Source organism: Micrasema longulum, unplaced genomic scaffold (genome assembly GCF_059751315.1).
Source record: "Micrasema longulum isolate JH-2025_06_02 unplaced genomic scaffold, ASM5975131v1 h1tg001987l, whole genome shotgun sequence".
NCBI classification, from domain to species: Eukaryota; Metazoa; Arthropoda; class Insecta; order Trichoptera; family Brachycentridae; genus Micrasema; species Micrasema longulum.
In genome coordinates this window covers 109,343-128,835 of record NW_028279157.1, presented here as the reverse complement: position 1 = coordinate 128,835, position 19,493 = coordinate 109,343, and the positions used below count along the sequence as shown (strand labels likewise).

At 32.3% G+C, this 19,493-nt stretch overlaps 1 protein-coding gene across 1 annotated transcript in view; it reads right to left on the bottom strand.

The window, feature by feature from the left end:
- LOC148273326 (papilin-like) overlaps positions 1–19,493 on the bottom strand; it is a 180,716-nt gene that overhangs the window by 63,638 nt on the left and 97,585 nt on the right. Inside the window, exons 2-3 of the mRNA XM_088238884.1 lie at positions 8,624–8,705; positions 2,272–2,420 (exon numbers count right to left, since the gene is read on the bottom strand). Of these exons, the coding sequence (XP_088095010.1) occupies positions 2,272–2,420; positions 8,624–8,705 (231 nt within the window). The remainder of the gene's footprint in view (positions 1–2,271; positions 2,421–8,623; positions 8,706–19,493) is intronic.

Here is a 19,493-nt window from a genome sequence, read left to right as displayed (position 1 = left end):
TGGGTAATTTAAAAATGACACGTGAATATTGAAGTCAACTAACTATAGGCAGAATAGTAAATGTTACAGAGTGTGTAAAGTAGTCCGGCCGAAGACAGATCATAAGTTATGTAAATGCTTCGAATTCGGCATTATCAACAGCTTCATATCCATCAAAAAAATATACAATATTTTATCATCTTTAAGAATATAATTCCTCTGTACGTGTGATGTCACCGTACTCCTCCTAAACGGCTTAACCGATTTACGTGCGGTTTTCAGATAAATATAAATCTTTGCGCTGTGCGTATTTGCAAATATTAAAATCTTCAATCGAATTTGTAAAAAAGAAGTTAGGAGCATAAATGTTTTATTCATCGATCTACCAGGGTTGCATTTGAGGAGAATGCATTTGCAAAAAAATGGAAAGATGTTGTTTTTTTTAGTATAAAAAAAAGTTTGTTTTTGAATATTTACAAACAGCATTTGTTTTTTGTGGATCTCAATCAGATTCTTTCCTTAAATTCCTTATAACTTCTACCCATTTATTTCTTTTTATTGAATTAATGGTAACACTAAAACAATATTAAATTCAATACATTTTTTAAAATCGTATTCCTACATAAGTAGACCCCTTTGTTGGTGAGACGACCGGAGCTTTACGTTTGCAAAAAGAATGCTATATTTAAAAAAATATTTATTTAATTTTTTGGAATTCAATCACAAACAAGTACCTAGGTACCTACTTATCAATGAAAAGTATTTTGCCAACGTTCGGGCAGGACAACGTCTTTCGGGTCCGCTTGTTATACTTAAATAATACCATTAGAAAGAGGAATGTCTTTGGCAACCTCTTCGGATATCGAAATTAAAATCTTCAGCAATGAATTCTTCTTTTTTTTCTTACTACTAGATATTTTTATTTTACCACATTTTACACCAAAATCTATTGTCAATATTATTTTCATATAATGTTTGTATTGAAATTTAGGTTTTTAATGTACACAAACGTATCGAATAAATAAATGGAAACCATTTTTTTTTCTAAAAAGAGAAAATACCGAGATGTCTAGATTAATATAATTATGCAAGCGCCGAGAGGGCTATGTTTTTGGTGCACCGTGCACTAGGTCTAATGTTGTATTAAGAAGGTGCGTGGTTCACAACAATAATTAATAATTAATCCAGCTTCACTTGTTAATCTATTCCACTGTAGTTAACATGGGAATTTCTTGGTTTATCAATATGTACTCGTATGTGTATGGTGCAATCTGATTAATGTGAACATTTAACCAGTTGTAATATAAAAATTAGTTCTTTCGATTGGTCATTATTTACATCGTCGTATATACAGAAATAGGTATGTGATTTCTTTATTACAGAATGCGGTATGTACCATATATTACAGAAATGTATGCAGTATCCATTGCATGCTTCTTTAGCGAGAATCCAAGGTAAAAAAATACATTATAAATATTTACATATTTGGACCACTTGATTAGGTACTTCAAACTAAAATATGAATAAATTATTATTGACATCCTAATATCAATTTGAATCCACAAAATATCGTATACTTAAAATGCGCGTGGTACAATTTATAGAGACGCCGTATAGCATTATTGTTTGGAATAAAAACGATACGAAAATCTTATTTGCCCGCCTTTATGAGCGGTAGCGCGCGTTTCATTACTTTAAGCATAGGTTATAATATATTTCGATGTATATTATGTCCCCCTCATGTCCTTAAATAAAAATCTCAAAAACTCTATGACCCCTAACTGTCCACTCTATCGGTACGATATTCATATACCTAGTTATAAATCATAAGAACTTGCCAAGAAAGGTAACGTTATGCATAATAAATAAAGTTATGGCAATAAAAGGTATTGACGATAGCAGGACACCAAATGCCAAACACTCTTCAAGTGGATCAGAAGGTCTGTTGATAAACGACAACAGTCCGCCTTCTCCTGGCGAGTTTTTTTGTGGATTTGTCGTCACTAGAGCAAATGCGGAAAAGTTCCTAAAACAGGTCATGGCCGAAATATCCCACCCGATCTTCACACATTATAAACATACCAACTTTAATAAGTTTTTCTTTGAAGTAAATTTAAAAGCAAAAATCTAAACTATATACTATCCCTTTGAAGTAAATATAAACCATGTAAATTAGAGAAAAGGTAAAAGATAAAGCAACTCCCATGTAAAAAAATAGCCCGCCCCGCTCAGACCAGGAAGATTACGTTTGATTTGGTAGTCATTCCTAAAATTATCGAAACAATGGCTTACCTTGTATCTGTAGAGTTGTTAGGCAGGCACTGCCTGGTTTGTACTGCGACTCCGCCCCCGCACGTACGAGAACAGGGGGCCCAGAGACCCCACGGCCCCCAAACACCCTCCTCAGACCGGGGGGTTAATACCTGACTCGGGGGCCAACTCTGAAACAGTCAATAAAATAATATGAATCGACATAATAGCATGGTGTTGGACCATACTTTGATACATACATTCCCTTCTTTCTTCCTAACTTATTAACCTACCACCACTATTGAACCAACTCAATAAAATAAAAATAAATGCGGGACTGAGAACATTTAAACACTGAGATATATTCAAACTGCCTTCACGCCTTTAACTCACAGAGACGCGAAGCAGAGCGAAAACGGACCGTACTGAACCAGTTCGATTTCGTATCGCTTTCGCGTAGTACGCCTATTTGAACGGTAGACAGAATGCGAACCGAATCTAAGCCATTTTGATGTTGGACAATACGCTGTACGATCATATGATTCTGTTTTGATTGTGATAAAATGAATTCAGGGAAATGTACCAAGTTCCCGAGTGTCATTATTGACAGCTTTCTTAAATGGACAAACAATACAGAAAAAAATATGAACAAACTGAGATACTTGACTTAACTTACTTAACTTGTGATAATAGTACAAAAACTGATAATGAAAATTATGATTACTTAGAATAAAACATATCCCTGCATCAGATTATTCCAAAAAGCAATTTTTTTTATTGTAAGACAAATGTATTGTCTCCAATGTCTAAAATATGTTGCAAATCATCAGCACTTGTTTCCTTAAAACTCAAACCGCCATAGTCAAAAAAGAAATCTAGTGTTGGAGATTCCATTTTGTAAATCAACACTAGAACAGAGGCATGCAATTGTCCTTGCTTCAAAACATTATAATTCCAATTCTAAAGACATAACATAAAATAATAATGTCAGCATCTCTTTTTCTAATAATTTAATTATTAAGTCACAAACGATTTATTTTCCAGATAATTTTTTAGTTGCTTTCATATTTTTTCTTAATTTAATTACATATTATATACTATCTTGCTTTAACGTCAAATGAAATTCTATCTATTCTGTATAACTCCGTTTTTCGATCCGCAAATTGCGAATTAATAATGTAAACTAACACAAACCATGGCTTGCATGCACCAATGCCCCGATCGTGTCGCATTGTAAACTCAAGACAAGATCTAGACTTTCTTAATGTAAGTCTTTCTAGATTTAAACAATCGCTAACATAGGCCAGATCTTGTCTTGAGGCAGTAATTATTTATTTTTTTGTCCTAGCTTTAATTTTCTTCAGTTGTATTTTATTTCAATTGTACATACGTATTATAAGGAAATGTGTTTTACATTTTTGAATGGACTGAATAAGTCCTTTAGTAAATAAGTAATTATGTAATTGAAGATATACGCACAAGGTGAAAAGGTAAAATAAGACAAGTCAACGAATGTCAACTTTACAGGAGAGAAGATTTCTTTGATTTTTGTCAGATCAGTGAAGATTTATAAATCAATTTTATTTATAAAATATTTGTTCTGTCTAATGGCATTTACAACCTTTTGAATTCTGTATTTTTAACAGATTTAAATGACATGTCCACCTTTTTTCTAGTCACGTTTGTATAAAGTTGGTCGCCCATTGTGAAAGCATATTAAATATTTAAAGATAACCAATTTGAAATCAAATCTGTTTGTATTGCCTTTATTATTCTTTGGTTCGATATGAAGAGGCATAAGTAAAATAATAATAAATAAAAAATAGAAAACCACAAAAATATTTATTATTGTGAGACATTTTAACATTAATGTGTTCAAAGTACTAATTAAAATTTTTAACACAGCAACAACAACAATAAACCATCAGGTTATTTTTCTGTGGAGGTAGGCAAAAAAGGATAGAACGCCATATCACTCTGTTTTTGCATACATTCCTCGCTTCCTATACATTCAAACATCTTCTCATGCGCGAGCGCAATTTGATATGTGGGATTAAATGGTTAAGGGTTGGAGTTCCTACCCCAGATAGAGATAAACAGAAGACACGAAGTTGCTGTTTTATGCGTATTTATTACATGGCGAATAAATAAAGAATAGAATTATATCGCGCGAGTGTTACGGCGATAAGAAGTAACTGCACTTGGACTACGTGCTGGAACTGACTGACTGCGTTGAACTGGACTTGTTGGGCTGACTAATGCTGAACTGAACTGGACTGGGCGTTGACTGCGCCCTGTGGTCTCTTTAAAGGCCACCTTTCTTTGTTCTTCATATCTCCATGGTAGGGACGATGTTAATGTACTGCAAGACGTAGACATTATGTTTCACAAAATTTAATAAATTGAATTTAATAGAAAACCCTGAGTTTCTTCATGGAATCATGACTGAATATTTCAGGTGAAATTATTAAGTAAGTGTGTGTCATCAATCATGGTCTATAAACCCCACAGGTATAAAAAAATAATATATTTATTTAAAAAATGATGAGATTGGTCTTCTTCATCGCCTACGACTACTACGGTTCTATCAGCTTGGGGAAAAAGTAATTACGTATTTCACGCCCTTTTTTTCCAACTAAGGTAACATTGGATCATACGATACAGCGTTGTAAAAGTGTGAGTGTATACAACAAACGTATTTTAACAGTATTGCGCTTGGTCGATTTGGTCGTGAACTATCGTGCGTCGATGGAGGTCTCAGAGGAAGAAATTCGCCATATTTTACATTTTTACTTCCTGAAAGGGAAAAACGCGTCGAAAGCGACCAAAAAAATGCGATTTTGGTTCATGCTACACAACAGTGGTTGCAGTGATTTCATTCTGGTGTAGTGAAGGTGAATGATGCACCACGCTCTGGCAGGCCTGAAGTAGATAATGTCATGGAAACTATCGAGATAGACCTGTGAATTGCTGCTGAATTGCAAAGAATCGACTTATTTCTGAAGCGGATGGTAGCTGGAGGTAAAAAATGGATCACTTACGACAGTGTCAAGCGACAAAGATCATGGTCGAAGGCCAAGCCAGGACTGACGGCCAGGAAGGTGTTGCTGTGTGTTTGGTGGGATTAGCAGGGAATATTCTATTTTGAGCTCCGAAAGATGGGCTGAGCCATTGGCTCTTCTATGGCCAAACGCTCAATTCTGTAATTCAATTATTTCTACTGTAAACAACTCGACCGTTTGTAGCTAGCGATCGAACAGAAACCACCAGCATTAGTAAATAGGAGAGAAATCGTGTTTCATCAGGACAACGCCAGGCCTCACACATCTTTGATGACGCACCAGAAGCTCCGGGAGCTCGGATAGGAAGTTCTTATGCATCCACCTTATAGTCCAGACCTGGCATCAAGTGACTACTACCTGTTCCTGTCGATGGCCAACGCGCTTGTGGTTACAAATTTGGCCTCAATAGAGGCCTGTGAAAATTGGTTGTCCGAGTTTTTTGCCAATAGGGACAAGGGTTTTTAAAAAAGGGGCATTACAAAGTTAAATTCTCGTTGACAACAAGTTATTAAATAAAATGGCTTTTGTTTGACCTTAATCGAATGATTGTAACACTTCTTATAAAGTTCTTATGAAAATAAAACTTTGTTATTAGTGTTACACAATTTTATTATTTTACAAGAACGCTACTATAGTTTCGGGAGAGCACTCCTCCCATCGAAGGGTGATATAAAACTAATAAAGTAAACACAAAATATTGTTCACAATGTCATAGAATTTAAACAAAAAATAAACAAATTAATCAGTGAAACTAAGATCAGGAGGGTTTTTTTCCCCTTATCATGTGCATGCATGTAAATGGATAGTTATCTAAAGTACAGATATGAAAACATGATCAATGAGGGACAGGACACTAAGAAGAATTTATTTATATTTTTGTAAAATAATGAAATTGTGTAACACTAATAACAAAGTTTTATTTTCATAATAATTTTTAATGAAGTGTTACGAAGTGAAGGCCGATTCAGTTAAAAATATATTTTAATAAAGCATAAAGCAAAAAATACGAAATTGCTTTTTCCTCAACCAATTATTAATTTATTTATATATCAACGGTTTAAAGAACCTTATACCATAAAAAGTTTTACAGAAATAATCACAGCAGTAAACAATTTATTATGTAATATATAATATGAGATATAACTATATAATGAGGAACTTCAGCCCTACGGGAAATTGGATACAAAAAATGTTTTCTTACGCGGGGTAAAAATTAGAGCGTTAAATTGTACTGCAAAGTTTTTTGAAAATGTACAGTAAAAATAATAAAAAATATTTTGATAAAAACGCACTACTTTAAATGACGTCACTGGTTCATGTGAATCAACCTATGATCTGAGAGCTATGGAAGATTTCCGGTCTGCTTGTCGCTTCTGGACCAATGGGAAGAACCGAATGAGAATAAGCGGAAATGAACCTCTGACGTCACACGCGGAGTTATTTCAGAAATACAAAACTTTAAAAAATGGTAGCGCCGATAATACGATATGTGAAAATTAAAAAAAAAAAATTTTGACTTAGTTTAACAGTCTATTAACAAATAAAAAAATTGAAAAAAACCACTGAACTTCCTCATTCAACTAAACAACTTAACAAATTCAACTTAACAAATTATTACTTTTTTTTTTTTTTAAACTGCAAAAAAGTAAAAAAGAAACTTACAAATATAAAATGACAAATAAAAGATAACAAATTGAAGTGAGAAAACCTTATGTTCTAAATATAAATATAGCATATTAAAATTGAGAATAATTTAACATAAACACAAAGTGACTAGTATTTGGCTAGGTTATAATGAAAAAGGTACTGAAGACCATAAAGAAAAGAAAACTTGAGTACTTTGGGCATGTGATGAGAGGCGAAAAATATAACATTTTACAAGTCATTCTACAGGGAAGGATTGAAGGGAGACGCAGTGCAGGTAGAAGGCGCATCTCTTGGCTTAAGAACTTGCGCGACTGGTTCCATTGCAGCACTCAATCCTTGTTCAGGGCAGCTGCCAATAAAGTAAGAATCGCAATGATGATTTCCAACCTCCATCGGGGAGAGGAACCATAAGAAGAAGAAGATAATGAAAAAGAAAAATAATGCCACAATAAGATTTTATAAATTATACATTTTTTGGATCAATAGGAAAGCTTAAATAATCTTAATAACACATTTTTTTATCAGTTGGTTGGAAGAAGTTGGAATTTGGCAATAAATCCAAAAATTTATAATTTATATTTAAAGAAATAAACAAAAATACCTATCCAAAAAAAACAAACTTAAATATAAAAACATTTAAAAAAATAAATTCATTCCTTTTCTAAAAAATAACGAGTGAGATTACATTTTAATGCACTTACAGAGTTGGTATTAAAAATATCAAATATTTTTTCGAACTTATATCCATACCTATGTATTCTGGATATAGGTGAATATTACAAAACCAATATCTTAACTCAAGTGTTGTTTTTCGGACTCTTATTTTTATTACGTGTACATTTTTAGAGCAGTTAACCTAAATGCGCCCTTTTTGTGCCGGGCTGACATTCAATAATTGCAGTACTTATTCTCATACACTCTCCGTCAACTCTTCCTTTCCTCAGCTCCTAATACTTAACCATAAACAGTGCCTTTGTTCTCCCTTGACATTTCTTCTATTAGCCTAAGTGTGTTTACGTACTGTAGTGTAATTGGCTACTTGGAATGCACCGTTTTTTCTGTTCATTTACCAAATATTCCACTTTTAACTTTACCATATTAGCTCTTTTTGACAGCTGCTTACGATTCAATGCATTTTTAACAAAAGCCAATACAAAAAACAGATTGTGTGCTGTTCAAATACAACACGGAATCCTTACAATTACTTTTATTCTATTGTCATCATCATCGTCATCATTCCGTGTCCACTCCCGTGTTGGTTTCAGCTCTTTTACTTCAAAAAGTCAACAGATGGAAGAGTTAAGAAAATGTGGATGTTCAAACATAGGCAGAATGGTGAATGTTACACAGTGTGTAAAGTGGCCACTTAAACCAGCCAATGACAGGTCATAAGCCCTGTAAATGCCTAGACTCTCATATCCCCTTCTCAAAAATGTTTTCCTTTTCTGTTGCAACAAATTTGAATATGAACATCTCCCTAGGGAGAAAGTCCAGCCAGTCTGAGAGCAATTGGACATACTCAAAACATTGTTGGATTACGTAATGGGTTAAACAACCCGTACAGTAATGCAGACTACAATTGTCAAATAAATAAATAAATATGAACGAAAACTGTATCTCCTATGGAAATCAAATAACCAGGATTTATAACATGCGAAAATAAACGTCAAATAGTATGTACAAACCTCTTTCCGCTTTTCAATTAATTTGCTTTGAATTTCCAGTTTTGAAGAGGATAGACCGACCAATGCCAGAACAGCTAGGAACCTGTAAAAATAAAGTTTTACATATTAAAATTATGGATCAAAGAACAATTTCATGATTTCCATTAAATTCACACCATTAAACTTTATAGAAATCACTCACACACAACAGTTTTTTCATCAAGGTATTTGGCTTTTTAATATTTTTTTTATATGTAGTTGTAACTAGTTTTTAATTGCAGATTTGCTCACGTGGTATTTGGGAGTTATTAATTATGCAATTAATTCGTTTTGTCGTTTAGCAATAATATTTTTTCGGATAGAACAATGTGTTTTTTCGAGACAAAAAGTACCTTGTATCGATTGCCGGTTCTCTAACTATCGCCATAAAAAAATACCACAATCCAATGGTTTATGGCAACGTCGCATCGTTATTCTGTTCACAAATCCGAAATTCTACTACAGAGCCAAAATGAAAAGCAAACTAAACTAACCATACAAAATGGACGATTCACCCCTGTAGTTAAGTTGTGTATATAAAAAAAACATAAAGTTTTAAATTTATTTTTAAGAAAAACTAATTAAAGATGATGTATTTCTTATATGTAAATATCGGCTGGGATGCTTTACTTGCATGGCTGGTTCAAGAATACTATCACTAGTCAATTGACATACGATTCTTAAGACGTATAAGTCCAGCATAGGCCCCAGGGTCTCGATTATGATGGGAAAATAAGGACGTCATACCTTCACCATGACACCATGATTATGGTTAAAGATAAATTATCTCCAGCGATTACGAAGAAACACTACCGATGCCCCCCACCATCAAGTTTTAATGTAAGTACATCGGTTTGTATCGACGGATCTAGAACCCCTCGATATGTTTATCAACGCAATAAAAGAGTCAAAAATGTTGTTCCTCTGAGTAATTTTTTCTTTAATTACGTTTGATTAAAATTTTCGATCGTTCTGAGCTTGGCATTTTTTTTCTTAAAAACCTATTAAAAATCTGAGAGAGAAATAGGTAAATTTTGAAGACGAATTAAATTCCAACTTAACTGTTACTTTTGAAAACTAGCGGCTAGATGTAGCGGCTAAGCTGGCTAGATGCTGTCCTATTAACAAACAAGAGCATCTAGCCACAAAATGTTGCCACTGTAAAAACATATTTAGTTATCATATTTTTTCCATCTGTTTTACTATCTTTCTGAGTGCACATATCGAAAGCTGGCTTGTAATCGCTTAGTAGACAAACACAATCGTTAAGTATACCGTCTTGGTCAATGTCAGAAGTCATATTAAAATCATGTTCAAGCGAGGACTTTTTGCATGAATTGGGATTTATTGGAGTTTATAATCGCTTTGAAGTGGGCACTTTTTATCACAGAAGCCTATCTAAAATATATATGAAAATTATTTGAAATGTTTATGAAATAAGGAACGCGGACCTTATTTTAGAGGTCATTCATTGGTTTTATTCGATCATATGACGTCGAGATGACAAATCGGTAGAACATATCGAGGTAGATACAAATAGTACAGAAGTTAAGTATACCGTCTCGTTACGAACAGATGAAGATACGGTCCATAATCAAGGCCCAGGTCTGCAAGTCCGTTACACTACGATGTTACATTTTATTATTGAAAATAAGAATAACTAAATTTGTTACACTACAAAATATACACTACACAGTCCTCGGCTAACGATGAACTCATATTTGTTAATGGTATTTACGTTCCCTATGATACGAACACTCTTGTGTTTATACAACCGCCATAATAGCTCTGTGCTGTGGTTTACTTCTAGTTAGGCTCGTATGTACTGTGTGTCATACTCACTTGCATCATAGTCCAACATGGGAAGCATACAGAGTACAGAGCCGAGCTGTGAAAACAGACAAATAAATCAGCACTATCGATCAACAAGTTCATCATAAAACATGTCTAAAAAACGCTCAATACTTGCAGGATTCTGTTTCATCTAATTTACTCCTCAGACAATGTAAAATACCACCAAACAAAATTGATTTATTTATTAATTTTTTCCCCATTATAAACAAAGATTAATAATAAATATGATGTGACCTTACAGGGGTTACCCGAGCCGAGGACACTAAACAATATACTTATTAAAAAATATTTTTACATGTAAGAATGAACAAAGAAGACTAAATATATAGAGATAATTAACAAAATGTTTGGACAGTTTAAACACTACGTATTTAAGTTTATATATAATTTATGTAGACCTATAAGTTTGTATGTGAAAATTCTAGATGGAAGTTCATTGTAATCAACTATATAAATAAAAGACAAATGATACTTTCATGCACAAATTTGTGAAAAATTTGTGATTTTTTTAAAATTATAATCCTTAAAATAAAAATAAAAATAAATTTATATAAATAACTTTCATATTATTTTGAATTATCTATCCTTACCTCTGTTTTGTATAAAAACATTGAACTCCTTAATAAAGATACCAGTCTCGAAGATGTCGCGAAAGCGACGAAAAAAACGCTATCTTCATTGGTACATATCGAGACGGTATAAATTAACATCGATATTTATGTGCGAAAATGTGTGTATTTGTAAAAAAATGCAAAGCATCTTCGTCGGTCACCTGTAATTGAACATGTTTAAAAAAAATAGAAACGTATTATATTTTTCTTACACAAAACTTAATTTTTCTTTGCAGATAAAATTGAAGAAAATTTTTATTTCTTTCCATTAAAATACGGCCCCTGAAGCGAATGACAGATATATATATATATATACATATCTATATATATATATATTATAAAGTAATAAATAAAAAAATCGACGTTTATAATAAACACAGTTCTGGTGCTGACCTTTATGATTGGAAGCGAAGTATGAAATCGAAGAAACGAGGATGAAGGTAGGCTGATTGCAGTCAAAATAAGATCTTTGTGGCGAATGTGTGGTAAAACTATTCATGATAGGAGCACAAATGTCGAGATCTGTGCAAAATGTAATGCAGAGATAAGCATTATCGACTAAATCAAGAAAGCTCTGCTTTAGTTTGAACATGTAGTGCTAACGGCGAAAAAACGGTTAAAAAAGACAATGCTTATTTTAATGGATGCAGAAAACGAGGACGACCGAGTATGAAATAGCACGACTTGACAAGATTCATGGATGTGAAGCGAGATCTGTATGCAGTGAGTGAGTGATATGGCATTCGTTCCTCTTTGATTTCTCCTTTCCCCTTCGATCGAACGGCGCGATGTTTTGTTTGTTTGTTTTAGTTTTGTGTTTTTGAGTTTCGGAACTCCGACAAACACATGCATGCGTAATAAATGCTGAATATATGTGTAAGCGTGTGTATGCATATGTATGTAAAATGCCAAATACTCAATAATCAAGGATGATTCGCCCATTCGACAATATGGGAGCGGATTTCCGCCTGGGCGCATACTAAATGCAATCATCCAGCGATTCTGAGAAGCTAGCCTAATATTGGCTTATAGGTATATTATACAGGCCTGAAAACTGACAATGAGGAAATTCAGCCCTACGGGAAATTGGATACAAAAATATGTTTTTGCTCGCGGTAAAAATTAGAACATTAAATTGTGCGGTAGGGTTTCTTGAAAATGTGCGAAAAAAATAACAAAAACGCACTACTTTGAACGACGTCACTAGTTCATGTGAATCAACCAATGATATGAGAGATGTTTATGTACAAAAAATATCTAGATACGCTGCGATTGGTTTACCAATGCAGTGCCCTATGCACCATTAGGTGCGGAAAGGATTTTTTTAATATTAAAAAAAAATATATTTATTTGGATAACCAACAGCTATATTTATCTTAAATATAAAACAAAACAAATTACAAATAAGCCAATAACAGATTTTCACAAGTAGCATCACAATAAGTTTAAAAATATTCTCGAACATAAAATGAACAGTAATTTAATTAATGTAAATCCAAAAGAAAAATAAATGCTACGAATTATTTCGAAAGCAAACGCCGTACGTTATTATGATTATTTGCAAATAAATCTATGTTTAACGATTGAGTTATTACATTATTAAAATTATTCAAAGTTCGCCATAAATATGCATTTTGCCTATAATTAGATAAAACAAGAGGTATATAAAGAAGAAGGTCATTTCTTGGAACTTTGGAAGGAACATTAATAGAAAGTTTGCATAGTAGTTTAGGACAATCGATTGAACCAGAGGCAATTTTTAGTAGATAAATGATGAATGAATGAATTAGGAATGATGATGATGATGCACCATAAGGTGCGGAAAGGGAATAACGATGATGATGATGTAAAATAACCAAAATAGAACATTGATTTTTAATTTTTTTTTTATTTTGTCTTTAAATAGTACAAAAATAATAAATGAATGTCCTAATAACTTATATCTAATTATTATTAAAACATATACTAATTATTAACATTTTTCAAACGATATACGTACACTTAAAAAGAAAACTTCTATAAAGCCAACACGAATAAGATTACTTTTTAAAACTTATCTGCTAAGCAATTATTGAACCACACGTTAACTACTGTAGTAGCATTTTATTTTTATCAAACAAAGAAAACATAGATAAACTAACTGTATTACAAAATAAAGCCTTTAGAATCATTTTGAAAAAAAACAGATATACGAGGGTAGAGTCGATGGTAAATGAAATGAAATTATTAACATATAAACAAAGAATATTTTACAATACAATGATATTTGTTCATAAAATTATAAACTCTAATAAAAAAACAGAATTTTGGAAAAAAATTGATCGGAACCAGCATGAACACAATCACAATACTAGAGAAAAGAACAAAATTAGACTTCCATTTAGGAAAAAGGCAAAGTCACAAAATTCAATTTTATTTAAAGCAATTAAAAAGTATTACGAAATGGAAAAAAATATTTATGAAGAAAAAAACATATCAAAATTTAAAATAATGGTCAAGACATATGTGATAAACAATTTATAAATTAAATATATTTTCAATGTTATTATTAGAACACACATAACAATATGTATGATATGTGTGCCCTACTTTAAGATTTAAATAAATAAATAAAATAAAATAAAATAATAAATGTTAACAACAAGTAGCAGAATTTGTGTATCTGGGAAATGTGTTTTCATGAGATGGATGAGTAGAAAAAGATGTTGAAAGGAGAGTGAATGCGGGCAACAAAATGAACGGAGCACTAAGCACTAATTGCTAATAATAATATGTCAATCGAAGCTAAACAGGCAGTGCACAACGGAGTTTTAGTCTTAACACTTATGTATAGAAGTGAAACATGGAACTGGCAGAGGAAGGATGAAATCCGAGTGAACGCGGTTGAAATGCGATCTCTTAGACGAATGTGTGTGTAATCAATGTATGACAGGGTTACGAATGATGAAATCAGGCGAGAGTGTAAATCTACGAGCCAAGTATAATTGATACGATTAAGAAAGGGTCTCTGAGATGGTTTGGTCACATAGAACGAATGAACGACGAAAGAATGGTAAAACAAGTATATATGGAGGAAATGAACGGTAACGTGAGACGCGGACGACCAAGGAAGACGTGGCATGATCAGATAAACCAAAATCTTAAGTCTGGTCATGTCAAAAGCAGACAGAACCGAAGGGCATGTATGGCAAGATGTATGAATGTGGAAGAAGCTAGGAATGTATGCCAAGATAGACGTGTGTGGCGGTCCATTCTCTCTGCCTACCCTTACGGGGAAATGGCGTGATGGTAGTAGTAGTAGTAGTAGTAGTAGTAATAACCATAATATAAAATTGTTATCTCTCTGTTGAATGCCAAAATAAATATTTCACGTCAACATTCCCGGATATCGAACCTGAGAACTCAAGAACCACATAACGCGCCAACCACTATACAACGATGCGGACATTTCTCCACTAGATGTTCTTTAACTTGAGAACAGCCACCGAGTCGAAAACACTCTTTCAGGATTTTCTTTTTAATTTACACATACACACACATAAAACTGTATTCTTCATCCGTCCGGACACAGACATTGAATTTCCTTTAGTTAATTGACATAATTGGATCTTAATCATTTTCCCTTTGGCGAAAAATGTTCTGGATATATCAAAATACTAAAAATTCAAGCAGAAAATAAAAAATACATGAATAGACAGAAATGCAATAAACTCGGAAACTATGTACACCCTTTGATTCCTAAAATCCAAGCTACCTTCACTTAGTTGAGATTTGTAACAATATGTTTGTATTTATAGTTGTTTATTTTTGTTATTTATGTTTATAGCATGAACTTTATGGTCAGAAAGTTGAACTAATGTTAGTTTTAATATTGTTATATCACCACTTTCCTACTTTTTTTATTTTACCAGTACGTGGTGTTCAAATTTTTGCAAATCTCCATGTGATTTTTGTATTTCTGGAAATACGACATATAAACTACGGTGATGCTGAAGGTGGAGGTGTATTTAAGTATTTGCATTTTGCTGTAGTGAGTGTCCTGACGAAGAGATACAGTAAAATAAATTATATTTCATAATTACTTATGATTTATGTTTCCAATAATCATGTGTTCATTGTACTATACGACATTTCTTGGGCATCGAGATGTTTACTAACTGAGATGGATATGTTCTCATCATTACTAAGGCAGCATCATCTGCATGGCATGTGATGTTAATGACCTTATCTCCCTTAGTAGATTCACTACATTTTTTATTCTTAAAAGCGTTTTTTTATATATATTTATTCTGCTTGTGTAAGAAAGGGTTTTAGGCGTAAATATTGTTGTTGTATATTTAGTTATAAAGGTGCTAAACTTGTTTGGTTTCTTTGTTGTTCTCAATATGTGTTATTGTGTAAATGCTGATATTATTTATGTCCCGAATTGAGTTGTTGTTACTCCTGGGAATGTAATTCAACGTATTATACTTGTAAAATACTTTGTGTTATATGATTTAAAAATAAAAATAAATACTTATTCGGATATTAAACCCGGGATTATAAGCAACAAGCACAGTGGCCTAACTTATTTTCTTCTAACTTTTCTACAGCATGATCAATGTTGCCATATATGTACCTACGTATGTAGTTAGATAATGTCATCGGACACTTAGCAATTATTTATGGATTTTTCGCGTCCTTATAGAAACAGCATACGATTGAAATAATTTTAAGTAACATGAATTTAGAGACCCATAAAAGTGATTTATGGCTTATTTTTAAATGTCGTCCATAAAAATACACTAACTTACGGAATAACAAAAAAACTTGAGTGGATTTGTGTTGCGTCGCTCCCCACATGAACCAAATCTGTGTACTTACCACAAGAGCCAATTTTTTTTTTTTTTTAAAACAATTTTTATAATATGTAACCGAAACGAGTGCGAATATCATTTTGATAGATAAAGTATATTTTAAAATGAGTATTTATGCTTTAATTTTTATTATTATCGGTATGTTTTCTAATTTATAATAATTATGTCTCATTTCTTTACTATTAATGGCATGTTTTCTAATTTATTTTTATGATTCAATTTTTATTATTATTACTTGCATACTTTATATTTATTTAGATTTTTTCTAATGTTATTATTATTCTTTGAATTTATTAAGCATTATTTAAGGACATAAAAAAAAACACATGTAAAAAATAAGGTCCTTCCTAAACACAGGAATTTCCTAGCTAGTCGGGACCCGAAACAAACAAACTCTGTACATTTTTAAACTGTGAAATACATAAATAAATAAAAATAAATCAATAAAATTTATTACCAGAAAATAGTGTGTGTTTTTTGTAAATTATTTCAATTTATTTAATAAATATTTTATGTCAACCATGTTGGGAATCGAACCCGAGACCTCATGCGCGGTAGAAAAACGCGCTGACCCTTAGACCAAGAGGCAAAAAATTCACACTTTCACCTTTATTGAGTCCATGTTACGATTACCTTTAAGGCAATAATTACGAAGCACAAAAGAAGCGAAGGTTTGAGGTTATGTTAATCTCGAGAAGTCAAACAAGTGAGGTGTTTTGAAAACAAATCGTTATTTAAAATGCTTAAGTATCCAATTATTTCAAATTTGTAACGGTACTGTTCTCTACTGAATCAACAATACGCATCACGTTCAGTTAAAACGCAATATTTCATCTATGGCAATCATCAATCTGGACGTTTACTATATTGAAATCAGGAAAATATATGGAATAGTGATGGGAAGGCGTATTAAATTATATAATCGAATAGCTGATTTCTTAGATAACCTAATATTTTCATTGCTAAAACAGCAATGTAATGTAATGTATTAATTTATTTGGATTTATTTATTTATTTGTTTAACTTTTTGTACATAATGTTATTTGTACATTGGCGGGCTTATTGCCAAATGGCAATTTCTTCCAACCAACCAATAAAATAAAAGTTTTATTTTTATAATTCAAGTTAAGGAACATATTCAATAGAAAAAAAATATTAAAAAGCTAAAGATATATTAAAACAGAAATAAACGTAATAAATTACCTTAAATCAAAACTATTACTCAATGGGAAAAGGGAAAAAAGAGGAAAGAGGAAAGGAGGAAAGATTAAGGAAGAGAAAGGAGATGTTTCTTCAGACGTGATTTAAACAGAGATAATGTATTAACATAATACAACAGAGATGAATAACATTTAAGAGAAGGTCATATAGAAGTCTAGGCATTTACAGGGCTTATGACCTGTCAATGGCTGGTTTAAGTGGCCACTATACACACTGTGTAACATTCACCATTCTGCCTATATTTGAACATCTATATTCCTTCAATTCTTTCATCTGTTGATGTTTGTGAAGTTAAAGAGCTGAAACCTTTATTTATGCGAGTGAGATTCATCTTATTGAATTATTTCACCTGCTTACTAGGCAACGCCTGAAAATGTTATTTTTTCCATTTCTATACTTCTTCATGGACCAGGTAATTTATCAACAATATTTTGAGTTTGTCCAAATTTTTGTAGACAAGAACTGGTATGTTAATGTATGTTAATACAAACAGCTCCCCAGGGAATGGAATCCAGTTCTTGTCTACAAAAATTTGGACGAACTCAAAATATTGTAGAGATAATGTAGTAATATCTTTGATGGTGGATGGGAGATGATTCCACAGTCGAGCCGCATGGACACTATATGAGTTGTGGATATGGATATATGAGTTGTGGAAAAAGGAATTGTGGATGGGTATTAAGAGAGTGCCTTGAGAATTAAAACGAAGAGGTAAAACATGAACTGATAAGCGTTGAAATTGTTTACGCAGGTATATAAGAGCGTTAGGACTATGAAGTACATTGAACAGAAGTGAGAAGGGAGAAGTGAGAGATAGTTGTAAAAAAAGTCGTCCTCGTGGTGTAATGGTCAGCGCGTTTGCCTACCATGTAAGAGATGTTAGGTTTGATTCCCGACATGTTTGGCATGAATAATTAATTTGAAACGGTGTTTTTACAATGGATTATTTCAAAGTCCCTGGACTAGTATCTGAAGCATAAGACTGATCATCTTAATTTTATGGGACAAAAAATGATCAAGATACGCTGCAATTGGTGTACCAATGCCCTATGCACCATTAGGTGGGAAAAGAGAATGATGATGATGAAAACAAACTTAAACAACTAATTATAACTAATATTTTACGATACAAAAATAATTATAGTGGCTAAATTAGAAGTTATTAAATTCAGATGCATTATGTTTCCTATTTTTTTTTCGTATTTTCTGTTCTTCATTTGATTGAATTATTTAAGTGACTTTGTATACGTCATTTTCTTGTTTCTGAAGTTCGCGCAAGTGTTGTAATGGTTAGTTTTCTTTTAAAAAAATTAAAGTATGTGCAATTTAATTCAATTTATTTATTTACAGTTAACATAAACTTTACAAGCATACATTCAATACGTACATATTATAAAAAAGAAAAAAAATGCATAAAAAAGATTCGTGTCAAAGTAGTCGAACAATCGTGCTCCGGAAAACCCCTTCGGATACATGGAACAGATTAATATCCAAAGCGATGTTGTTCAGCATAGCGGTAGCCCTTCCAACAGGCATAACCATTGGCAGGTAAATCCTGTTTATCGGAATATGAAACAATCTATGCTGACGCTGTCTTAGATAATTATCAGGAACATACAAACCAATGCTCATCATAATCTCAGGATTATTGACAAACCACGCAACAATCGATTAAAATGTGTATTCAAATACACATTCCTTCTAGTCTCTAAACTGTTGTAGCCAAACATACCCTGGAGAAACTCGGCATCATATTGTCGATTACTTTCATCACGAAACGATATTTTCTATCATTTACTTTGCATATAGATGTTTAATTATTTTTATTTTCATTTTGATGATCCATACCTATTTGTTTTTGCCTATTTTATTACACCTTTTTGACACCAATCTTCGAAGAGATCCAATAAAAATGTATGGTCTTGATTTGGAGAATAACTCACCACTGCAAATGTTCCTGGTTTTAATATATTCTCAACTTGTATAACGAGTATCAAGAGTTTTGTATCTTGCAGAACCTCATTTGAAATTAACTTGAAAGAAATTTTACTTTTGATTACGATCTTACTAAAAGTATACTTAACTTCGATAAAGGAGCTTGTGTAGCTTTGAAACCGGTCGGTAGAAAAAAAAGTGGTTAAAAACAACATTGTTTTATATTTATCTTATTATTTCCTATTTTTAAATTGTAAATACACCCGAAATTTGTGCGTTTTGGCAAAAATGATAAATATTAATATGGTTTTCGTCCCTAAATCTATATAATGTTGTAATATAAAACTTGATTTTTTGTATTTTGGAAAGAGTTTA